Raw genomic sequence first — 25,657 nt, forward strand, 5'->3', positions numbered from 1 at the left:
GCAAATGGAGTTAATGCGCAGTTATTAAAATAGTAAAATTTTAAAATTAAAATGATTTTATTGAATGACTTATGAAATCATTTAGGCATTTATTATTTAAAAAATATTATAATTAATTCATAATTTATTATTGTGTTTTAATATATTTAATTTATGAAATATCTAGTAAAAAAATATTGTAGTTTATATATATATAAAAAAGCTATTATTATAAAATAAATAATAAAAAAATATAGATAAATCAATAATAAAAAGTAGATAAAAATCATATTTAAATTTTATAATAAGAGTACTTATTTTTTCTATTTTAGATAAGATGGAACAACACACAAACATTATATGAGTGAACTCTCTCTTACACCATTGCATTCCATAAGTCCAAATTAATTTCTTATTATAATGATGAGAAAAAATATTAATTGAACACTATCTTATTTTTTTCTTTCTAAACTAAGATTAAAAGTTTTACTAGTTACATACATATTACATGACTTGTTTATCACGAAATTTACGACTGATTAAGTAATAATTGATATATGGTATAGTCAATCACTCGTAGAAAAAATGTATCCCTCATGTATTTTGTCATAATAATATGAAATATTTGATAAATGAAGGATATTTATAAATTTGATAAAATTTTGATGTAATTGTTGATGAAAGCGGATAATAACTCGTTGGCGTGGAGTGGGCTAGGCAGGAGACGACGTGGCACGAGAAGGCTTTGATGGGCATTTTCGGAATTTTACAAAATATATTGGGTGGAATGGTCTTCTCCATGCTCTCTCAAGTCCTCACCATCTTTTCACCAGTTGGGGACGCTACGAAGAAGGTCCAAAAAGGCAGTGAGGGGAAACGGAAACGGACGATCCGAAGAACGCACCCACCCACTCCTCCGTCGCTCTATTTCTCTCTCTAAAACCCTCTCTCTCTCTCTCTCTCTCTTCAGAATCAGTGACAGATACAGAAAAGGAAAAGCAGTGCTGTGTTCTACGCTTTCCCTCATCGATTCTGCTGTGAGCAGCTATTGCATTTCGGTTCGATCTTCGAGGTGGTGTCTGCTGTTCGATCAATGGCGAGGATTTAGACTGCTCAGGTACGTTCTCTTCACCTAATGTGATTTTCTCGCACTTTCTCGGCCGATTCTCGTTCGACCTCATTTGGAAAAGTAAACACAGAGGGGGCTAGCAGGGAAGTTCCAAGGAATTTTCTGAGTTTAGGGAGCTCCGATCATGGCGATTGTCGAGAACGCCGCGATTAGCGTGGTACCGTCGGAATCGCGGGCGATCGACGATCTCGATCACTCAAAGCACGGCGACGACGGCAGCAATTTGCGGCCGGCCGATCAGAACGGTTTTCACAAGCATCAAGTGATCAGTCAGCAGCGCGGCATAGAAGGCAATGGCGTGCCGAATCATCAGAACCATCAGCGATCCAACGGCCTGGAGTTGATGGGAAATGGGGAAGACGGCGGGGAGGGTTTTAAGCGTGACATTAGGGATTTGGAGGAACTGCTGTCCAAGCTGAACCCCATGGCTGAAGAGTTTGTGCCTCCTTCGCTGTCCAACAATCGGGCACCGAATGGCAACTTCGCTTACGCGAGTAACCTTGCAATGCATACTCTCGCCGGCAATGCCAATGGACATACTAACAGGCGGGTATGTGATTATTATGCTGTTTTCTTTTGCCTTTTGTTTGGCTGCTTAGAAATTGGAGGAAATTATGTGAAATGGGATTTTTGTGCCCCGTGCTTCTTCTTATTGTGGTCTATTTAGCATTGGATAAAAAGAAAAGGTCCTTAAAAGTTCAAAACAACCGCTCCAAGTCAATTTGGATAAATATGTAGCAGCATAGTAATAGGTTTTGCGGCAGGATTGAGCTGTTTGCTCTCACTTCTTTTTGGATGCTAAGGAAATGAAATGAAAATTTTGTGCCAAGTGGCTATTCTTGCTGTGGTTTGTTCCAAAACTGAAAGAAAAAAAGAGTCCTTAAAAATTTTAACAGTCAATTTATATAAATAGTTATGTTTGGCTAAGTTGAGTGGAGTTTATTTTTTTCTAAGGTTTCTAAGAACGAGAATGCAAGACTCACAATTTTAAATTTTTGGGCGTTAACCTACGATCTCTCAGTCAGCTAGCAGACCTTCAGTTTTTTGACCCACATTCTTTTTATGCTTGTTAACTGTTTTAATGCTTAATGGCATTGTATTTTGAACCCCATGGTTCTCATTGATTAAATTTGTGAAATATAGTGAAAATTTTATTTCTTCCATCTCCTAAATCCAGCTTGAGTTGCAATTATTTTTTTTCTCGTAATTCCTCATCGATCAACATTGCTTTAAGCCTTTAACATGCTTAATGCATGTTCTTCTTTATTTTGATACATACATTTTAATAGCAATTTACTTTTCTTGATGGTTTCATTTGATCCATATGTTTTGATATCAATTTACAGTCCCTGATAGTTTAATTTGGTTCATTTGTTAGAAGAAGAATAATTATAGTCAGGGTAAGCGGAGAATGAACAGTCGAACAGGTATGGCTCAGCGAGAAGAGGTAATTAGGCGGACTGTGTATGTCTCTGACATTGATCAACAGGTAAAGGGTTGTATTATATTGTTGGTTGGTTCTATTTATAAGTTTGTTGTTTTGCATTTTTTTGGGCGTGTTTTGCTTGTTCTCTGACCTGCAGACATTTGCTTCTTCCCTGCATGGCTTCTAGGTTACTGAAGAACAGCTTGCGGCTTTATTTATTAGCTGTGGACAGGTAACTGGTCTTTCATTTCTCATATTTGTTATCTTTTATTTCTTAAGGGGAATGATTAATAACTTCCCTTCTTTCTGGTTGCAGGTTGTTGACTGTCGAGTGTGTGGTGATCCTAATTCTGTTCTGCGTTTTGCTTTTGTGGAGTTTACAGATGAGGGTATGTTGTTTGCTTATTAATATGCAGGTTGGTGAATTTTTGTGTTGTTGTAAACTAATATTCATTTGCTTGCAGAAGGTGCAAGGGCTGCTTTGAGTCTAGCAGGCACTATGCTTGGATATTACCCAGTAAGAGTGCTGCCTTCAAAGACTGCAATTGCACCTGTTAACCCAACATTTTTGCCAAGGGTGAGAGAATTTCTCTTATGATCATTGTCTCTTTGTAATGAGCATTTATAATTCAATTTTCACTTGCTGATTTTGAAACTATATTTATTCTATTGTCATAATGAACTCATATTTCTTTCCTTAGTGGCAACTAAATGCTATTATGTTTTCTGCAGTCTGAAGATGAACGCGAGATGTGTGCAAGAACTATTTACTGTACAAATATTGACAAGAAGGTAGTTTTTTGGTTATAACTGTTTTCTAAAGGTAGTTAAGGGCATTGATTTGAATATCTGTTTCTGATGATTTGTTTATTTGACACAGGTTACTCAAGCAGATGTCAAACTTTTCTTTGAATCAATCTGTGGAGAGGTTTGTTGCTGTTAATTTAACAAACCTGAAAGTGCTGCTCCTTTGATGATAAATTAGATCTTTTGTAATATCCTGTCTGTTGCAGGTCCAACGCCTTAGGTTACTTGGAGACTACCATCATTCAACCCGGATTGCTTTTGTGGAGTTTGTAATGGTAATTACCTTCAAGATCTTGTATGCAAATACTAAGTGAAAAATATCACTCCTTTGCTGCTGTGGTGGGTTTTAATGTGGATTTGTCATCAAATTAATCTCTAGAGAGGGAATTGTCTTTATACTTTAGTATAATCTAGATCTATTTTTTCGGTTACATTGATTAAAACCTAGTACATCCAGTTCCCCATGCCACCCTCGCATCAACTGACTTGATCTTATGGTTTGCTTAGTATATCCTACTGAGTTTTAATCATTAGGAATCAGGTATGCAGAAGTTTCTTTGGCATTCCAACCTTTCCATGCAGTCAATGCTTCACTCCATGATTATTAATTTAATGACTTGGTGCTGTTCAAATGTTCAGTCATAAATATTGTTTTGAATTTTTTATGGACAACATTTGAGATTTTTGAGTGAGAGAGATCTATTTGAAAACAAGTTTCATAGGTAAATATTGGGTAAAGATGAAGAAAAAAAGAAGAAAAATGCAATCCCAAAATTTGTTATGGAATAGAGGTTGTGACCACCGTTTGAGAGATCTTTATGAGATTAATGAATCACATTGATTTTGTCAACTTAAAAGTCGCAAAACATTTGGAGAAACAAAAGGGGTTTTTGAATACAGCTTGCCAAATGTTTATATGTGGCTTCTCTGCAAGCGTTGAAATTTTAGAATATAAATTCATGATTTTTGGACTGTTCTGTTTTATTCTTTTGGAATTCTAATGTTGGAAAATGTTATAAAATTGAAGCATTTTAAAAAGAGTTACTTCGGGAGACACTTAAGATCATCCCATTTTGATAATATTTTATTATGAAAAGCTTTATTATGCTTGTGTTTCGACTGATATGATAGGGTCCACTTGAGGAATGACCTGTATGATAGCGTCCATCTGCCTGTATTTTTGAGATGAAATAAAGGCTGCTAGTAAGAGTATGATGGTTTCTGGTCAGAAGGAAATTGCAAATGTGGTTACTGCCTCTTCTTTTTTTGTTTTTTGTTTTTTGTTTTCTTTTTTTTTTTTTTGGGGGGGGGGGTGGAAAAGAGGGATTGGAACACTTGAGTATCCTGTTTTTATTAATGAAGATCTGCCAAATTGACTTTATTCTGATAAGAGGGAACAAAGAGTGTCCAAATGTCTTCATATCCTTCGTTTTTCAGTTATATTTAAGATTTTGTAACAATCTTGATGATGCACTTCCTTTAATTGTCTGACAGCTAAACATTAATAGACTTGAATCAGAGATATGTATTGCTGCTATTTCATTGTAGTTTTTACTTAACATACTTTAAGAAACTCTTCAGATTAAACATCCTGATTATTTAAAGTTATGGGCCAGTGTTGGTTGCCAATGGCAATACATTTGGTTGCTTAGCAGAGCTGAGTGGTTGTTGCATAAACATTTTGCAAAATTTGATCAGTTTAAGTTGGGGAGCAGGCAAATGCCATGAGAGCAAGAGAATGGAGGGTGAGGCATAGGTGCATGGCAGCTTGGTACCTGAAAGGGTTTATGGATTTAATTTGAGACTGATTACAAGTGAAGTGATGACGCAGAAAGAATTTCAGCAAATAAAGGATATTGTAGAAAATTAAATTAGTGGCATAAATTTTAAGTGTTTCAGTACACATATTTCTTCCAACCTTTTTTCCATGTTCTGCCTGGAATCTGGATATTGAGTTTCTCACAAGACAGCAACACATGGATGTCAAAGTGGTTTAGGCCCCTTGTGCATTGGTTTTGTGGAAGTTCATTATGAAACTCCTCGAAATTTGATTTGCAGTTACAATTTGGAACAAAGCATTTTTATTATTTATCGTATTGTCTTGGGATGAGGGAAGCCTCGGATCAACGGTAAGATTGCTCTTTTGTGACCAGTTAGTCATGGGTTTGAGTCTAAGAAAACAGCCTCTCTGCATAAAAGCAAGGGTAAGACTGTACACCCTGACAAGTGACAACCCCCCGTACCCTCGCAAAGTGGGGAGCCTTGTGGCCCAAGGATGCCCTTTTATTGACTTGGGAAGTTGGGACTGACATCCATGTACTGTTCTGTATTTTTTAAAATCTTTGTTGAGTTGCTTGAATTTGAGTTTGAATGTGATTCTTGATCAAACAATAGTTGAATTCCTGAAATTTATTATAGATCTAGAAATCCACTATAATATAAGCATTGTGTTAGTTTGACTATTTGATTTTTTTTGTATCAAGTGGCTAAATCCAACATTCTAGTGGTGTGGAGTATTGCAAGTAGGTATCTCTTGGGGGATATCAGGGGTACAAACATTTGGAGAAGTTTAGCGAAATTTTTCTAATTGTTGAACTATTTAAACTATCTGCTTAGTTGTCCTTAACTTGATTTAAGATTTTGCATCCTTTATAAATCTTACATTGTTTGAAATGCACTTGATTGCTTCCAGCTTGTTTATTGTACTCAGTTATGTGTGTGTGTGTGGGCAGACTTGCATTTCATACGAGTATTTATTCTGTCTTGAGTTTTTCTTTTTTTGGTGATTGGTTGGTTCGTCAATAAATTTTCTTGGGAGCCCAAATATGTTCTTGTTTCTTGTTTGGGCTATGCAGTTTACCATAGTCCGATAGTTTCAACTTGAAATCTGTTGACATTCATATATTGGCTGCACAAATCCTGCCTGCACCCAACCCACGAAAAATGTGTATCTCTGTGTATGCATTATGTGTCTGTGTGTGTGTATTTATATGTTAAATTGGTGGTGTAATCTTTTGTAATGACTTCATGAGCCTGGATTCATATGCATTTCGATCATCAATAAATTTCAGATTTTTAATTGGAAAATCATTGTCTTAAAGCTTCCCTTGCACCATTTTCTCCATTTTGCGAACTTTTCCACTTCATATGTTTTCTGCAAGTACTGGTGATTTTTGTTCTCGGAAGAACCATTGTATTCTTTCAGATTTTGATCCATTTCCTTTTCGGCTCATTATGCAGCTTCTGGAATACTAGTTATGACCTTATAATTATGGTACAGATAAAATAAATTTAATGTTAATTGTCCAACACCAATCTTTAGTGTCCCTAAGTACCTTTGTTTCGTTTTACGTAATGTAAGTTCCCCCCCGCCCCCCCCGGGGGGGGGGGGGGGCGGGGAGAGGGAGGTAAGAATTCATGAACCATAAATAACCTGTGTGGTGATTCGAAAATAATATTGACCCTGTTTCTTAAAATGTAAAGATTACATTTTTGAAGGTATCTATCTCTCATTTTTTAAATTTATTATTATTTTTTGCTGGTATTAAATGAGTATTAAGTTATATAGGCACTTCAATTTAGGTGATCAATTCACATCAAATCACATTGTGGTTTAGGATTTTGCCATTGCATCTGCTTTATTTCCAAATTTTGCCAGTGAATGCATAAGCATGCTGCATTCCTCCTCTTGCAGGCTGAAAGCGCAATTGCGGCTCTGAACTGCAGCGGTGCAGTTTTGGGATCACTACCAATAAGGTAGGTTCTTTTAAAGTTCTTGGATCTCTCCGCCCCACTTCCCCCCATTTCATTGAAATGATTTCATGTCTTCTTTTTTGTTTTTCTAATAAGAATTTTCTTAATTCTTTTTAACCTTAGATTACCTCAACACTGTGTGTGTGCAGGGTAAGCCCGTCAAAGACGCCTGTTCGCCCTCGCAGTCCTCGCCCATCCTTGCACTGAAATGCCCGTGTGTCTCCTGGACTGATCTCATTCTGATGAACATATTTACATACACATACATGGTTATAGAGATGTTTTAAGGAACTTGTGGCGTTTATATTTATAGTTTTCTCTGCATTTTGGGTTGCCTACATGGGATATTTATGGTCTGTTGGTTCAGTTTGTAGAGTTGGATAGAAATTTCGAGGTTTTGGATGGTTCAATTTATGTTGAAGTTGCACATTTTGTTGAACCCCCATTGCAGAAAAACTGAAATACTTTCCTGATGTTTCTAACTCCTGAACATTATTGACACCTTTTCTTTTACATGCTTCCCTTCTGTTCTCAATCATTAGTCTGTTAAAAAGGCTTAATGCTTTTGTTGCTGCTTGTTTGAAAGCTGCTAGCTTGCTTCCTCGGGTGGATTTTTGATGTATAGAGTGTTGACGCCGAATTAGGGTTTTGATGCATTTGGATATGGACTGTTTTGAATTCATTTATTTTGGAAAAAATTATGTCCACTAACAAGGGTTTTTGTTTTAAATCAAGTTTTTAAATTTTGGTATAAAAAATTTCATGTTTTCATGCATTTGGATCTTTTAGTGGAAAATATGTTTTTTTTTTCTGCATTATTTGTTTTATTATTTTTGTGGTTATGATTATTTTACATCTTTTTATTTTTGTCAGAATCACAATTGGTTCTTTAATTGCATTGTTTCCCTTTACACAAGTGCTAAAGAATCCATCTGCCAAGTTGGATAAAAAACTGTGATCTGCATTAGGGTCTTGTTTCTTTGTGAAAATATTTTCTTGCTAGAAAATGCAGTTCTCAAAAAATTCCCGATGAAAAAAAAAAATGGTTATTCTAGTCTTTGTTTGGTTGATTAGAGGCTTTTTAAATAATTATATTTATTATGCCCTCTATTCAATTCTTCTCTTTGAAAAGATTTGGTGGAGATCTTATCTATTTCTATTCTCATCCCAACTGTGATATGTTTTGACCCCCAAGCATCAATTATTTCTTGAATAATAGGAAGTCTTTGCTTTTAATCAAAGAAATGAACAAGTAATTGAAGCATTCAAGTCAAAATTTAATACATTCCACACTTTGAATTTTTTATTTTAAAACATTTTAGGATTTAATTCCGATTAGGTATGAGGAGATATGGAATTAAGAGTGGTTAACTTCTGTCATTAACGCTATAATGACGTATTGTGAACTTCATGTGTTTGGAAACTTGAAGTTCAGATTTTAAATTGAATTTCATCTAAATTACATAAATTTAAATTTGAAAAGTTAAAATTCATGCTGTTAAATATATAATTTTATATTAGTTTGATTATTTGATTAGCGAAAGGATTAAAACAGTAAGCCCAATAAAACACATTTATTAAAATAACATACTTCATTCGAGTTTTACAATTGATCATAAAACTATATAACAAGTGAAGGGACATCTTGAAATTAATTTTGATTTTCATTTTTCACTTGATATATTTTCAGAAATAATGAGATTGGTTTTCTTGTGACAAATAATCTCAATTTGTTGTCAAAAAATTTCTTAATTTTATCGCAGTCAATAATTTTGAAAAAAAAAAAAAGAGAAAAAAAACACAACCACCAATTGTATTTTATAAATTATTATTAGTTTCCTTACTCTATTGCATTTTGCAAATTAAACCTAAAATTAGTGCTTGGATTTTATGCATGCTCTGTTGATCCATCATATTCTTTTGGTGGGGGTTGGAAGTGATTGATGAACGAAATGATAAAAGAAACAACAGAGGAGACAGCTTCAAAATAAAGACACCCTCTTTTTGGCCTTCGACTAAATTTCTCCTTTAACAAAAGTGAACCTTAATAATTAAACACGACCAATTCCAAGGATTAAAAAAATAATAATTATGTTCTGAACCATAAACACACGGATTAATAAATCAAATCGATCAAAAGAATGGGTAATCAAATTTGGAGCATGAATTGAATCAATCCTCCCTCAGCCGTGTTAAACAATCAATAAATAAAATCAGAATTGCCATTTCTCTATATTGTCTATCCAAAAATGCTCATGGATCAAACTTGAGAGCATGAATTGAATCAATCTTCCCTGCTTCCAATGCTCCATTCCTTGCCTTCCCTTTTCTGTCTCTGTAACTCTGCTTCTACATCTGTTCCTCCTCGATCAAAATTAGGCTGATGAATTCTGGTCAGAGGCAGAGGCTGTCGCGGCCGCTCCTGCCGCTGCTCCCACCGCCACTGTTGCCGCACCTACTGCATTTCACAACTAGCCCATTATTAGTTTGCCAAATGAAACAAGAAGAGAATGAAATGCAATAGAGAATCGAAGGCAAAACACTTTGAAAAAAGAATGATCATCTCCATTCCCCATTCCATTTTTCCATGTACCAAACATATAGTTAATAGAAACGATGCATTGGTTCGATACTCAACCCGTTGCGGAAGTGATCATGGAAGAAGTCGAAGGGGAAACCGACGCAGCCGGGAACGAGAATGCCCCGACGCCACGGGATTGCTGTGGCAAATGTGAGTATTGGACTGTTTGGGGGCTGGGAATCCCAAACCCCAGCTGGGCTGAACTGCTCTGCCCATACTGAGGAGCATAGAAAGGATAGTAACTGTAATAAATCCCAGGGGACCCAGAAGCTGCACCAGTGTAATAAGATGAAACCTGCTGCCCACCATATCCATTGTAATAATTCTGCATCAAAACCCATCATCTCAAATCAAAACATAGCCATGAATATGTCTTGAACTATACACACACACACATTATATATGATCATGCTCAATTTCATCAGCTTAATTTTAATATGGAGGAGTAAAAGTGTGAAACTAACCATTGTGTGCATATCTTGTGGCTGTGGATACCCAGAATACCTAAATTATGAAGGGGAAGAAATGGATAAGACAGATGAAATGCAAGGAGAAACCCATTTCACAATTAAGTTAAGAAGTTGATCGGTGATTTTCTTTGTTCATCTTTAATTTGATTTTGTTAGTTACCCATAAGTGGAGTAGGGAAATGCTATGCCGCGGTAGGAGAGTGGCACCATGGACCAAGTTGTTGGTCTGAATCTCTCCGTTCCTGCAATTTTTTCTTCTCAAGAAAGAGAGAAAAATAAAAAATAAAAAATAGAGGATATGAACAATAGAACAAATAATGGATAGGTTATGAATAGGTTTATTAACTGAGAAGAAAATGCTAAAGAAATAGATCAATTTCCTCTGCGTATAATGCATTACTCATCATCATTATCATCATTACATCATCATCAAATGATAGTTTGGCAATTGGAGATCGATCAGATAGTCATTAACTGGAAAAATCTTGATAAGAAATGAAGTTAATCACAGACCTCGTGAAGGAGCTGGTGGGCGATTCTTCTGTGCACCCAGAGATGCGAGATTGCAATTAGCTCTCCTTCCATCAATCACAGGGGAGGGATCTTGGCATGCCCTCATTGCGGAATCTGGATCCTTGAATGTAACCTTAGCCAAACAAAATGCATAATCATTAATCACACCTTCAGAACACAAGCACAGAAGATGAATCTAAACCAAAATGGTTGAAGTTAAAACAAAGAGAAAATGAAGGAGGAGAAAGTAGAAGCATATTCTTATTCTCAAGCATGCATTACAAAGCCATATCCTTTTGATCTTCCAGTGTATTTATCAGTGATGACAACAGCTTCAAGGATCTCTCCAAACTGCTCAAAATGTCGTTTCATGGTTTCTCTCTGAGTCTCCCAAGCCAATCCCCCAACGAAGATCTTGGTGTAGGTGGTGTCACCCACATTGTTCACACCCATGGCTTGGTACTGAGACACAAACATTGTAATCACAATGGTATAAATTCAGCTAGCTAGAGCAAAAACCCAGATGGAGAATTAACCAAAACCCCAAAAGGCAAAAACCCCAGAAGCCAAAACCCAGAGAGAAAAGGAAACAAGGTCAAAAGAAGCATTTTGCTGCAGACATAAATGGGAAACAATCAATGAGATCTTCCATGGCCAAATCTTCTTCTTCTTCTTCTTCTTCTTCTGTTAATTTCTTGGAAGTGCTGTAGAAGTATAACGACACTATAATGTGTGTACACTGTCACATCTCCTCAGATTCCTCGGCAGCTATGCGAAATCATTAGCCTTGGGAGGTTGAAGTTGAAACATAATTAATAAAGAGAAAGGGGGAAAAGGGGAAAGGAAGACCCAAAAGGAAGCAAAACAAGAGAGCCCCACGTATTTATGCAAATGATAAAAAGGATTTGTTGTAGTTTTATAATAAAATCAAGGACTTTATATCTGTTTTTTAAACTTTCCCATATGAGCAGTTTGCATACTTTAAATGGGTCTGCCTTGGCACCTTGCTGTATTCAACTTGCCTTTTCTTTCTTTGTATCTGCATTATTTACTCCTTTTTGGGCACTGTTTGGTGTATTCTTAATGAATTATATAAATCAGATATAGCTGTGTGTGTTTATAATGTATTTGTTAGGGTTTAGGGGGTGTCATGTGCTTTGCCATTTGTGGGGCTTCGCACAGAAGAACAGAGAAAATTAAAGGAGACTGAAGACACATTGACCCTCTTCCTCTCCCCATGTGGGTTCATCAACTGCACCTCTTCACCATCTTCTTCGCTGGCTGAGAAAAAGCCACCCTTAATTTGTTTCCCCCTTCAACATTTCTCATCTAATGCCTTGACCGGTGTTCAAGAATTTTGAATTTTAAATTTAGATTTGTATATATTTTTTAAAAAAATTTAATATAATTTTGTATTACATTGCATTCGAAAAATTACACAGGTCTGAATGTCAGTTTTTTAGATGCGAAATATGTATAAATAAGTTCTACATACATTAATATAATACACGTAAAGAGCAAGATCCATTCGTCACTTGCTTAGTATCTAAAAAGCAAGCACATGGAGGGACAAGTCTTTTGAATAATTTTTTTTTTCATTTAAGCTTGTTTACATCAATAAATTTGGTTAGGAAAAAAAAGGAAAAAAAGAAGGAAAATCATTTTTCACTATATTTTTCCCTCTATACCAAATTCTACTAAATTTTTTTTTATTTTAATATGATTAAAAATTAAGAAATATTAAATATAAATGGTGTATAAAATCATATTTTTATTCATTAATTTGATATATATATATATATATATATATTTACTTTTCTCAATAACCCAATATGAAAACATCGATTCCCTTATATTTTTTTTTCCTTTTTAAATATTTTTTAGAGTTTCATACAGGGCCTTAGGGTAGGCTACACGTTCATTTTAATTCGCCTTAAAAATATACCTTTATAGACATTGAGCATCTAGATTTTTATTTTCAAAAAATTAATATATTCATAAAATATGAGAAGGCACTCACACATGTGACTGCAGTACACTGAGGACCCTAAAGGAAAGGATTATGAGGAAACTCATTTTCTCTTATATTTTTTTTCCATTAAATACTAACAAAAATTAAAATTTATTTTAATATGACTAAAAATTAAGAAAAATTAAATATTAATGATATATAAAATCAAAATTTTGTTCATAGATTTGATATACTTTTTACTTTCTTTTTCACTTTCCTTGATAATCAAATATAAAAATATAGATTTCTTGATATTTTTTCTTTCTTTTCTCAAATAATTTCTCAATTCCAAACAAGGCCTAAAGTTTTTTCTCTCGCTCTATCTTTGGAAATTATTTTATGGAATTCACTATTGTGTGAGCCCAAATACAACCTAAAATACCATTTTCAGAAAGACTATTATTATTTTTACTTATTCTTTGTTAATAATTTTAAAAAAATTCAAAATTTTATTTGCAACATTGATTAGACATAAACTTATAAAGACATTCTCTCACTTTATTGGTAACTCTTTTTTAAAGTATTTATTTATTTATTTTTTATCATTTTAAAGACATAAAAAATATAAAAAGTAAAATTTAAATAACAATATAAATTAATTAAATTAAAACACAGTGCACATGCATTTTCCGCGAAAACATGATAGAGCAAAAATGTGAATAGAAACTTGAGAATGAAAATCCCAGATCCAAGAAAACCTAGCTAAGAGAATAAGAACTCTTTTTTGGTTGGGGGGGGGGGGGGGGTAGGGTGGGGTTTAAAAAAAAAAAAAAGGGGGAGGGATGAAGGAGATTTGTGGCGTGTTTGGCGGCGTCCATATTGTTGAATCCAAATTGCAAACAATTATTATACATGACAGGGAATCAGAAAACAAATATTAAAATAATTTAAATTAATGAACCTGGATCTCTTTTAAATAATTAAATGGCAATGCTTGTGGAAGCACAAGGTCATGTCTGGTAGTATGGATTTTTGATTTTGAATATATATATATATATATATATATATAATTTTAATATAATTTATCTTTATTTTTGAGAGTACAAATTTTGGATCTTAAATATAAATTATTAATGTTCGTCCAGTCCCGCATCGTTTTTGTGAGCAGTTCCAAGGCCAGTATGAGATCTTTTTGGCTCTCTCTCCTTAATACCTAAGTTTTGAGGATGAGTTTTCTTACATGGTATCCGAGTTGGGTCTTGGGCTGTTTGACTCCTCCGTGGGGTGGACTTCTCCTCGCTACTTAGCTTCTCTGTGGGCTGTACTTCTCCTCGCATCATTTCCTTCTATGAGCTCTCGTCGCCTCATTTCCCACATCGTCTCTGTGAACAGTTTTAAGGTCGGTATAAGATTCTCTTAATTCTCTCTCCTTAACATCTAGATTTTGAGGATGAGTTTTGTAACATAAATTTATTTAAATTTAGAAAAATATAGTAAAATTAATATTAAGTTTTTTAATGACCAATATAAATTTAAATTCAGGCCTCAAAATTTAAGTTTATATAAATTTATGCTCTCAAAAGTTATATTTTACGAGCTCTTTCTTCCAATTGATTTTTATAATTTAAATGCTTTAATTTTGAAGCATATTTTATTTTAAAAATTGGGTAGTTTTGTGCCTATTTTCTTTCATTTTTCTTTTCTTATTTATTTATTTTCTCAATTGTCATTACTCATTGATCCCAATAATAATAATAATAATAATAATAATAATAATAATGGATGAGCATTAGAGTAATTAATTTATTAGTTTATTATCTATTCCACACATTAAAACGAGAGAACTAGATTTCATTTACATACAATCCCGATGCTTTCTCATTTGCTTGTGCATAAATTCTCAATAGCAATATACATTAAGGTTTTTTTTGACCGGAAAAAGAAATGAAAATAAAAAAAAATAAAATTACATTTTCTTTCTATCAAATATTCTAAAAATGAAATTTTTTTTAATGTGGTTAAAAATTATGAAAAATCAAATGTAAACGGTGTTTAAATTTTATTTTTTTCATTGATTTAGTACATTTTTTATTTTCTTTCTTTATTTTCTTAGTAACCAAACATGAAAAAGTAGATTCCTTTATTTATTTATTTATTTATCTTTTTCATTTTGTAAGTTCAAATGGGCCTCAAAGAACCATTAAATCTATAATATAATTTGTGACCCTCGATAGTCAAATAGTGAGAAATCATTAGATTGAATTGTTTGATTATGTCACATTTAAAAAAATTTATGATATTATTTTGAATAAATTCTAAAAAGATATAATTTAAATTGATAACTATTAATTTAAAACCAATCAATATCTAAAAATACAAGAAGCTGTCTAAAATGTGTGGTTAGACGTATCATTTTAATAATCTCTCACACTCGGGTAGCCAAACTTCAATGCCTGTGCGTTGTGCATTAATTGAACAAAGTTGAGTTAGTATCAGTGCAATTGAATCAAGTAAAGTTGACATTTATGTAATTCAAAACTTAATTTGGACTATTTCATATGACATTCCAAGGATTCGGGATGGGTATGAGATGGAAAATAGCCTAATTCCTATTATATAGCAGAAACTCGATTCAACCTCTAATAGACAAATTTGACCGATTTTATAAAATTTAGCTCGAGTTTGACTTAATCGGTTCTAGCCCTAAAAAATTCAAGGTTGATTCAATTTGATTATAAGATAATTACTAAAATGTGCATATAAATTATATGTATAATGATAAATTACATGTAAAATACACTTTATATCATATATCTAATATAAAAAACAACTAAAATGACAAAAAAAAACTTATTAAGTTTGATTAAACTTAAGAGTAACGTACTGTTAAAAAAATTTGAAATCATCTCATCAATTAATTTCAATAGTTTGAATTTGACTCAAGTTTGAATAATTTGGAGTTTACAAAAAGTAACTTATTCGTCGGCTTGATTCATGAGGGCTTGATTCATGAGGAAGAAGACAAGCCTTAGGGTTTCCAATTTGCATCTTTCTGCAAAGTAGATGTTGACCTTAGTCTCAAGTTAAATCTTTATGCAGCAATCAAAGGCAAAGTTGGCATTGAGTAGTTAAGGGGTCTCATTTGTTGATGAGGATAGGCTTCATTTAAAAACTTCTTATGATTCCTTAATTTAATATTAATTCGACGTAAGTTACGATTAATTCACGACATATGTTTCGTTTTAGAAAATGGTAATAAATATAAATTTACATCATACATACATATAGAGTTGTTGCCCACAATCTAAATGAATGTATAAAAGGGATAATAACTTATCGAGTATAAAGACAAAAACAATGTGTCGATAACTACTAAACAGGAAGTGCATTAAGAGGAAAAATAAAATTTAATTTCCATCCTAATTTTTTTATTATAAGAATTGAGAAAATATATAGCCTGATCAAATAAGAAAAAAAATATTCATCGAAGGAGCTACAATGCTAGATTGACCCTCCATCCTTATCGATCCAAACTTGTAGTTTGTCCAATCCAAATCTCAAAAGATCAAACTCAATAGAGAAGCCCATCCAATCAAGCTTTAACTCAAACATGTTCGGGCATAAACAAAAATTAATAGCTATCCGTCGACGAATCAGTCACAAATTGTTTGATTTGGCGGAATAGTTACTCATTGAAATAATGTGGGTTATAGTTTAAATTTTGAAAATTAAGAGAATGGTTCTTCTTTATATATTCTTAATTATTTCATTCGACATGTAATAAGAAAGCGATAGGCATCCTCATTATAAAATTTAGAAATAATTATTCTTTATCTATTCCTTATTATGGATTTATAAAATATTTCATCTAATTAAGTATTGTTGATAGGAACATTTGATATTTATTTTACAAAAAAAAATTAATCGTCGCAAAATCTCTCTTATTTTGAGTTTACGATCTCATGTTTCATAACAATTTAAAGAAGTATTTTAATTTTTTAGAATACATTTTTATTTTTAATATCATTTAATATAAAAATAAAACAGCATAGAAAATAATTTTTCAAACAAATTTCCAAACAAAATCTTTTATGCAAGTGGAGCGGAAAGAAGTAGAAATGGATTAACCGAAATTCTAACCCGAATACCCCAAAAAAAATTTCAACCCGAGTTAGGGTACATGCAGCCCAGTGTCACGACGGGAAGAGAAGTCCACCGTTCTTGGTACCCATTTGGCCCATCTCACGTTGAGCTTGTTCATCCGTATCAACGCCCAATATACAGGGCCTATAAAAGGGCGGCCATTAAGGCTTGCATGGTTTGTGGGCCGCCCTTTTAAATAATAAAATAAAATTATAAGAACCAATCAAAACTTTTTGAACAAATAAATAAATAAATAATTATAATGCCTTACATAATTCAAAAAACATGCGTTTAGTTGACTCATTTCTAATACATCTTAAGAGATTTTTATGGTAAGGACCCACATAATTTAAGATATATTTATTTATTTATTGATTTCTTTTTCAAATGGAAGAGTTTTGGCATATGCCCAATAATATCATTGGCACTTTACATTTATTTTTATGTAACAAATGACAATATTATCCTTGATTTTTCCTAGTTATCCTTACACGCACATAGAGTAAAAAGAAGAATAACAAATTTGTGTGATTCGATAATATGCTGGGGTGTAGGAGCTCTTGCACAATTTCTATTATCATAAAAAAGTTACTAGGTTTCAACTCTCGACTGCAATATGCATATATATAGCCCTATATGAAAACATCAAAGTACCCTTGTATGGAAATATAATTACATTGCACTCTAACTATGCTCTAACTGTATCATATAGTGAAAAAGTAAAGATTTAAGTAGGTAGAGAGTTTCGCGCATGTCTTCCTATTTATAACTTATTCCAAGTGAATAACCCATTTGACATGGTCCTCAAAGAGGACCAAGCTAGTTCTCCCTTATAAGTTGCTTAGCAATAAAATTATACCATTTGGATGATGTAGGAAGCCAAAAGCCGATATAACGTTTTCTGAGAATTTCATTTCAATGGGCCGGGGATAGTATTCTTTTGGAGCAAATTACCCTCACTATTTTGGTTGGGGACATCACATAAGTATTATTTCATTTTGTTGTTATATATAATAAATTATAATGAGAAATAAGAATCAAGAAAAAAATAAAAACAATATATTGCAATAATAAACATAGTAATTGAAATTTAAAAAGTTGAAACCATATTCTCGGTCCTCCATTAGTTTAGCTAATTGGATTATTATGCGTTCACTTTTTTTATTTATGATTGTTGGAATTTTTAGGAAATGAATTTAATTAATTTTGTATCAAAAAATATAAATATTTTATATACTTTTCGTACACAGGTCAAGGATATAATAATATTTTTGTTAAAATATTTCTCATAATTTTCATGGAACCAACTAATGTAATTGTCTCTTTACATTCTTGGGAAAACTTAAAATGCAAATTTTCATGTGTAATGAAAAGATAAATTTGCATTTGTTTTCCATCTATTACTATTGCATAAATGCCTTCCATTCTTGGCACCAAATTAATTATTTTGACTATATAATATATTGAGTTAAGCGTAAGGCCCAAATAGTTTCAACCCCCTTCAAATATAACCAAAACTTTTTTATAGATTAATGAAAATCTAATTTCGTACTTTTCCATTTTGGAGAAATTACTTTCCATTTTTTGTTTCAACATTTAACCAACACAATAATTGTATACTTTTGATTCCATCTATATAAACCTTCTATTTGTCTCCCTCTCTATCTCTCTCCCCTTGTTTTTCTAGTTACAAACTTAATTTGTTCTATTATTCTCATAAGGATCATGACCTGGTATTGTGTTTGTGCACGATTGAGTTAAATTGGCAAAAGGGAAGATTGCTGTTCAGGATAATTCAAAAAGATGTGTTTGGGTTCTTCCTTACACTTATCTTATTAATATCATTGTATTTTATCGTTTATAATTTGGCTACTTAAAGATGGAAAGCCCATGGTGTGACACCATTGACCAACAATATGTGGCATCGTCTGTATTCTGGGCCGTCTTTATCTTGTGATCTTTCTTATCACAAAATCAACAATAATTACATTTTGAAAGAGATTTTTACTATGAACTGTTAGATATCTTCCGTATCTCTTTCTTGAAAGGTGTTTTCCAAGATTTTTTTTTTTAATTTTTATTTCTTTTGATGGTAACAGCTAGACTTTATAGATTATGAAGTTTTTACTCTTCTCCGACAAGGAGGAAGTTGGTGACATAATAGTTATATTTGTATTTGTTATTAAATAAAATTCATGTTTAGCTTTTGTCGTCGTGAGTTATTTTTCTTTCTTTTAAATTCATGTCGTTACGACCAACAATATGTTTAGCTTTCATTTTCAAATGCCCGCTAATATTTTGAATCTCAAATTTAATTTATTTATTTTTTATTTGCGGGATAAATCACCTGTTTCTCCGGCGATTTGAAACACGCATCAAGCCATCGATGGCTTCCGCCACAACCGCAATATGGCCAACCCTCCTTCAATCTCTGCGGCCCCGAAAGTAAATCTCAGTTGGAGGTTGCCAGAAGGCGGGCCCTTGTGTAGTTGTTGTACTCTCCTAAGGTGAAGAGCGTCGTCATGGTGATCAAACACCTGTAATACCAGAGCGGATGGACACCACAACCTTGCTAGAAATGCAAATCTATATGGCTAGCCAGGTCGGTTTCATTGTTTGCTTCTGCGTGGATAGTGAGGCCCCCTGTTCTTGGTGTACGTGGGATTATTGGAGAACTTGAGAATTCGATTTTACCCAGCTGCAAAATGGGATTGTTGGAGGATTTGGTTTTACCTACTATAGGCATGAACCTAAAGGAGATTGAAAGTGGGTTTGTTGAAGAATTTGATTTTCCCTATTGCCCGATGAAGTGGGATTGTTAGAGAATTTTCCCTGCTGCCTGATGCCTGGTGCTGTATTCAACTCTCATCTCTAATCTCCTGTGCGTAAAATGTGTTCGCTAAAATGCCCCAATAAGGATTTCATCGTAAAATTGAATTTTCCTTTTAAATGGTAAAAGAAAACAAAAGTAGAATAATCTTATATTCACCAAATGCCCTCAAACCTCCTTAAAATTTTGATTTGAATAACTGATTGTGAATGGATGTGTTTTGCTTTATGAATAATATGTTCCCAAGAAGACCTATTCATTCAAATCAGTCTTTCTTAGCAGCCAGCACATCATAGAGCAACAGTGGTGTTTAAGCTGCAGCCAGAGCAGCGGCGTTTAGAAGAGCGCGGTGATCTTCGAACAACGATAGCGGCCTTGAGGATGTAATTTTTTCTCCTTTGGTACGAGTCATATTTGTTTTACTCTTTCATTAAATGTACACACAAATATAAGATTAATTGCATCTTTAGTTTAAAAAATGTTATTTAAATATATATATATATATTTGGGAATTTATTTTTACTCGTAGTTTGTGAGTATTTTGTGATGTTTGAACTGCTGTAAACTTATCCCTTAAATTATAGTCGATTTTTATTAGGTTTCATAGGTCTCGTGGTTTTTATTCTTCATATTGGAGAGTTTTCCATGTTAAAAATTGGGTGTGTTTTTAGTGTATATTTGGCAGATTCTCAATTGCATTTTTGCTGAGATTATTGGTTGTCATTGTTGAATAATTTTGCTCCTCAGTGGTTTATTGGCAAGGAAAAATTTATCCATCGTGTTAGTTTCATTTGTTGCTTTAGTGGTATTGGAGCTTGGTTGAATTATTCTTGGTATAAACACAAGTACAATGATCTATTTCGGTGGTACAATTATCAGTTGTGGGATTTTGAGCATAGGCAAGTTTAGGGATTTATTTGGCATTTTATTGGAGAGAATGTTTATAATCATATTCAACATGACACAAATGCATAAACTTTGTGAGAGAAACTTGAAAATTTGTATGCTTCAAAAGTCGGTAATAATAAATTGTTTTTGCTTAAAAAATGATGTAGCTAAAATATAAATAAGGAAGTTCTGTGGCTGATTATTTAAATGAATTTCATGGAGTTATTGATCAATTATTGGGTATGAGCATACAATTTGATGATGAGATTATAAGACTTTGGATACTTGCTACTTACATTGATTCATGGGAAACTTTTCGAGTTTCACTTGTTGCTCTTAATGGTACTATGACTTTGGAACTTGTTAAGAGTAGTGTTTTTGAATGAAGAAATGAGAAGAAGATCTTTGGGTTCATCCCAATATGAGGTGCTTGTTACAAAAAGAAAAAGGGAGGAGGGTGGGGGGGGGGGGGGGGGGGGGGGGGGGGGGGGGGGGGAGGAGAAGTAAATACAAAAATGAAAGGGGTGGAGATAAAAGTCGAAGCAAGTCAAAGTCAAGATTTAAAAATATTGAGTGTTATTATTGTGGTAAGATTGGTTATATTAAAAAAGTATTACTATAAATGGAAGGGAGAAAATAAGGATAGCAATGATAAGCAATAGAAGAAGGATTAGGAAAATAGTGATCGTGTTACCACTACTGTCACGCCCTAAACTAGGCAATGGGCCCTATGGTGTGATGTAGTAATCTAACATGTTCCTGTATCATACAAAACACACATGATACTATAATGAATGAGGATTCGACCCCGTTGAGTTTCCATACACCCTATACACATTCACATACATGACATATACGCAATAGAAAAGTTCATTCCATACATATATCGTACCATACCAGAGTCTATACAAATAGAGTCCAGACTCCATATTACAAAACATAACCCAGGGTGCCAACAATACCTAAAACGACAACCTGGTTACAGTCCAAGTACATACACAAGTACTCTACGCAGTACCGACTACCATGCTCCCAATACTAGGACGCTAGTTCCGGTTACTCGAAAGACCTGAAAACATATATGTATGATAGGGGTGAGACACATCTCAATAAGACAGATTCAGGTTATGTTGGTGTGTGACATATGAATGTTATCATGACATAAAACATAACACAGTTCAGTTTCAGTATAGTTCTCAACACACACATGATCAATCAACCTAGTGTCGTCACACTCTTCGGCACGAAGCCAGCTCGCATTACACGGCGTCCCCGACACATGGCATAGTCCCAGGCTGTCATGCCATCGTACTGGTACATTTGGTGGATCCACACCCTTCTATGATCATCCGGTAAGAGGCGATATTTCACGCCCTCGAATATAGAGTCGAACACTTTTGCCACTGGCAGGTGATATTTCACATCCTTGGATATAGAGTCGAACAATCTTTCACAACTTGGAACAATTCGGAACACACGTTCCTATATCTCATTTCAGCATATCACAACTCAATGCATATTCATATAACAGTTTATTCCACACTTATTTGGTAATCACAAAATCATGATTTTCAGAATACAATTTAAAACAAATCAAGGCAAAGTCATCTCCATAACACAATATAATCAATAATATATCCACGATTTTCCAACGAAACCAGAGATGCAAAACAACGCCCCCTTTTTTCCAAAACTGTAAATACAAAAATGAAAGGGGTGGAGATAAAAGTCGAAGCAAGTCAAAGTCAAGATTTAAAAATATTGAGTGTTATTATTGTGGTAAGATTGGTTATATTAAAAAAGTATTACTATAAATGGAAGGGAGAAAATAAGGATAGCAATGATAAGCAATAGAAGAAGGATTAGGAAAATAGTGATCGTGTTACCACTACTGTCACGCCCTAAACTAGGCAATGGGCCCTAGGGTGTGATGTAGTAATCTAACATGTTCCTGTATCATACAAAACACACATGATACTATAATGAATGAGGATTCGACTCCGTGGAGTTTCCATACACCCTATACACATTCACATACATGACATATACGCAATAGAAAAGTTCATTCCATACATATATCGTACCATACCAGAGTCTATACAAATAGAGTCCAGACTCCATATTACAAAACATAACCCAGGGTGCCAACAATACCTAAAACGACAACCTGGTTACAGTCCAAGTACATACACAAGTACTCTACGCAGTACCGACTACCATGCTCCCAATACTAGGACGCTAGTTCCGGTTACTCGAAAGACCTGAAAACATATATGTATGATAGGGGTGAGACACATCTCAATAAGACAGATTCAGGTTATGTTGGTGTGTGACATATGAATGTTATCATGACATAAAACATAACACAGTTCAGTTTCAGTATAGTTCTCAACACACACATGATCAATCAACCTAGTGTCGTCATATTCTTCGGCACGAAGCTAGCTCGCATTACACGGCGTCCCCGACACATGGCATAGTCCCAGGCTGTCATGCCATCGTACTGGTACATTTGGTGGATCCACACCCTTCTATGATCATCCGGTAAGAGGCGATATTTCACGCCCTCGAATATAGAGTCGAACACTTTTGCCACTGGCAGGTGATATTTCACATCCTTGGATATAGAGTCGAACAATCTTTCACAACTTGGAACAATTCGGAACACACGTTCCTATATCTCATTTCAGCATATCACAACTCAATGCATATTCATATAACAGTTTATTCCACACTTATTTGGTAATCACAAAATCATGATTTTCATAATACAATTTAAAACAAATCAAGGCAAAGTCATCTCCATAACACAATATAATCAATAATATATCCACGATTTTCCAACGAAACCAGAGATGCAAAACAACACCCCATTTTTTCCAAAACTATAACGTAAAAACCCTGTAATTTTTACCCGTTAGATTTCCCTAAATAACTAGCCAAAATATACACAGGATCGTGAACCACAGGGGGGGGGGGGAGGAGAAGTAAATACAAAAATGAAAGGGGTGGAGATAAAAGTCGAAGCAAGTCAAAGTCAAGATTTAAAAATATTGAGTGTTATTATTGTGGTAAGATTGGTTATATTAAAAAAGTATTACTATAAATGGAAGGGAGAAAATAAGGATAGCAATGATAAGCAATAGAAGAAGGATTAGGAAAATAGTGATCGTGTTACCACTACTGTCACGCCCTAAACTAGGCAATGGGCCCTATGGTGTGATGTAGTAATCTAACATGTTCCTGTATCATACAAAACACACATGATACTATAATGAATGAGGATTCGACCCCGTTGAGTTTCCATACACCCTATACACATTCACATACATGACATATACGCAATAGAAAAGTTCATTCCATACATATATCGTACCATACCAGAGTCTATACAAATAGAGTCCAGACTCCATATTACAAAACATAACCCAGGGTGCCAACAATACCTAAAACGACAACCTGGTTACAGTCCAAGTACATACACAAGTACTCTACGCAGTACCGACTACCATGCTCCCAATACTAGGACGCTAGTTCCGGTTACTCGAAAGACCTGAAAACATATATGTATGATAGGGGTGAGACACATCTCAATAAGACAGATTCAGGTTATGTTGGTGTGTGACATATGAATGTTATCATGACATAAAACATAACACAGTTCAGTTTCAGTATAGTTCTCAACACACACATGATCAATCAACCTAGTGTCGTCACACTCTTCGGCACGAAGCCAGCTCGCATTACACGGCGTCCCCGACACATGGCATAGTCCCAGGCTGTCATGCCATCGTACTGGTACATTTGGTGGATCCACACCCTTCTATGATCATCCGGTAAGAGGCGATATTTCACGCCCTCGAATATAGAGTCGAACACTTTTGCCACTGGCAGGTGATATTTCACATCCTTGGATATAGAGTCGAACAATCTTTCACAACTTGGAACAATTCGGAACACACGTTCCTATATCTCATTTCAGCATATCACAACTCAATGCATATTCATATAACAGTTTATTCCACACTTATTTGGTAATCACAAAATCATGATTTTCAGAATACAATTTAAAACAAATCAAGGCAAAGTCATCTCCATAACACAATATAATCAATAATATATCCACGATTTTCCAACGAAACCAGAGATGCAAAACAACGCTCCCTTTTTTCCAAAACTGTAAATACAAAAATGAAAGGGGTGGAGATAAAAGTCGAAGCAAGTCAAAGTCAAGATTTAAAAATATTGAGTGTTATTATTGTGGTAAGATTGGTTATATTAAAAAAGTATTACTATAAATGGAAGGGAGAAAATAAGGATAGCAATGATAAGCAATAGAAGAAGGATTAGGAAAATAGTGATCGTATTACCACTACTGTCACGCCCTAAACTAGGCAATGGGCCCTAGGGTGTGATGTAGTAATCTAACATGTTCCTGTATCATACAAAACACACATGATACTATAATGAATGAGGATTCGACTCCGTGGAGTTTCCATACACCCTATACACATTCACATACATGACATATACGCAATAGAAAAGTTCATTCCATACATATATCGTACCATACCAGAGTCTATACAAATAGAGTCCAGACTCCATATTACAAAACATAACCCAGGGTGCCAACAATACCTAAAACGACAACCTGGTTACAGTCCAAGTACATACACAAGTACTCTACGCAGTACCGACTACCATGCTCCCAATACTAGGACGCTAGTTCCGGTTACTCGAAAGACCTGAAAACATATATGTATGATAGGGGTGAGACACATCTCAATAAGACAGATTCAGGTTATGTTGGTGTGTGACATATGAATGTTATCATGACATAAAACATAACACAGTTCAGTTTCAGTATAGTTCTCAACACACACATGATCAATCAACCTAGTGTCGTCATATTCTTCGGCACGAAGCTAGCTCGCATTACACGGCGTCCCCGACACATGGCATAGTCCCAGGCTGTCATGCCATCGTACTGGTACATTTGGTGGATCCACACCCTTCTATGATCATCCGGTAAGAGGCGATATTTCACGCCCTCGAATATAGAGTCGAACACTTTTGCCACTGGCAGGTGATATTTCACATCCTTGGATATAGAGTCGAACAATCTTTCACAACTTGGAACAATTCGGAATACACGTTCCTATATCTCATTTCAGCATATCACAACTC

The 25,657-nt window shown here is 34.3% G+C and overlaps 2 protein-coding genes and 1 long non-coding RNA gene across 7 annotated transcripts; 2 read left to right on the forward strand and 1 right to left on the reverse strand.

Moving 5' to 3' along the window:
• Positions 1-784: 784 nt before the first annotated feature.
• Positions 785-7,607, forward strand: LOC131146050 (polyadenylate-binding protein-interacting protein 12-like). 2 transcript variants are annotated; one of them, XM_058095325.1, is made up of 11 exons: positions 785-1,096; positions 1,179-1,658; positions 2,487-2,597; positions 2,722-2,766; positions 2,851-2,923; positions 2,999-3,111; positions 3,267-3,326; positions 3,415-3,462; positions 3,548-3,616; positions 7,036-7,097; positions 7,244-7,607. In XM_058095325.1, exons 2-11 carry the CDS (start codon positions 1,233-1,235, stop codon positions 7,299-7,301), a joined length of 1,065 nt encoding a protein of 354 aa, XP_057951308.1. In that variant the 5' UTR covers positions 785-1,096; positions 1,179-1,232; the 3' UTR covers positions 7,302-7,607. The 2 variants fall into 2 exon arrangements, with proteins under 2 accessions (XP_057951308.1, XP_057951309.1); XM_058095326.1 differs by having other exon boundaries at positions 805-1,096; positions 2,490-2,597.
• A 1,561-nt stretch (positions 7,608-9,168) lies between these two features.
• LOC131146051 (uncharacterized) lies at positions 9,169-11,522 on the reverse strand. 4 transcript variants are annotated; one of them, XM_058095329.1, is made up of 7 exons: positions 11,279-11,522; positions 10,941-11,120; positions 10,659-10,791; positions 10,306-10,399; positions 10,140-10,179; positions 9,733-10,000; positions 9,169-9,552 (listed from the first exon to the last, which is right to left on the reverse strand). In XM_058095329.1, the coding sequence occupies exons 2-7, from the start codon at positions 11,109-11,111 to the stop codon at positions 9,470-9,472; spliced, it is 789 nt and encodes a 262-aa protein (XP_057951312.1). In that variant the 5' UTR covers positions 11,112-11,120; positions 11,279-11,522; the 3' UTR covers positions 9,169-9,469. The 4 variants fall into 4 exon arrangements, with proteins under 4 accessions (XP_057951312.1, XP_057951311.1, XP_057951310.1 ...); XM_058095328.1 differs by having other exon boundaries at positions 10,306-10,387; positions 10,941-11,522; XM_058095327.1 differs by having other exon boundaries at positions 10,941-11,522.
• Positions 11,523-19,017: 7,495 nt separating this feature from the next.
• LOC131146052 (uncharacterized) lies at positions 19,018-20,184 on the forward strand. The gene is made up of 2 exons (XR_009134213.1): positions 19,018-19,601; positions 19,865-20,184. It is a non-coding gene; the product is annotated as an uncharacterized LOC131146052 (long non-coding RNA).
• The last annotated feature ends 5,473 nt before the right edge of the window (positions 20,185-25,657 follow it).

This window comes from Malania oleifera, chromosome 13 (assembly GCF_029873635.1).
Source record: "Malania oleifera isolate guangnan ecotype guangnan chromosome 13, ASM2987363v1, whole genome shotgun sequence".
NCBI lineage: Eukaryota > Viridiplantae > Streptophyta > Magnoliopsida > Santalales > Ximeniaceae > Malania > Malania oleifera.

What these genes read in the sequence shown, in the direction of transcription:
- LOC131146050 (XM_058095325.1), top strand. Translation starts at nt 1,233, where the DNA reads ATGGCGATTGTCGAGAACGCCGCGATTAGCGTGGTACCGTCGGAATCG. An exon ending in TCTCTGACATTGATCAACAG is followed by an intron (nt 2,598 to 2,721) that starts GTAAAGGGTTGT and finishes CATGGCTTCTAG; the next exon opens with GTTACTGAAGAACAGCTTGC. An exon ending in TTGGGATCACTACCAATAAG is followed by an intron (nt 7,098 to 7,243) that starts GTAGGTTCTTTT and finishes GTGTGTGTGCAG; the next exon opens with GGTAAGCCCGTCAAAGACGC.
- LOC131146051 (XM_058095327.1), bottom strand. Translation starts at nt 11,135, where the DNA reads ATGTTTGTGTCTCAGTACCAAGCCATGGGTGTGAACAATGTGGGTGAC. An exon ending in TTTCCCTACTCCACTTATGG is followed by an intron (nt 10,180 to 10,305) that starts GTAACTAACAAA and finishes TTCATAATTTAG; the next exon opens with GTATTCTGGGTATCCACAGC. An exon ending in CACAAGATATGCACACAATG is followed by an intron (nt 10,001 to 10,139) that starts GTTAGTTTCACA and finishes GTTTTGATGCAG; the next exon opens with AATTATTACAATGGATATGG.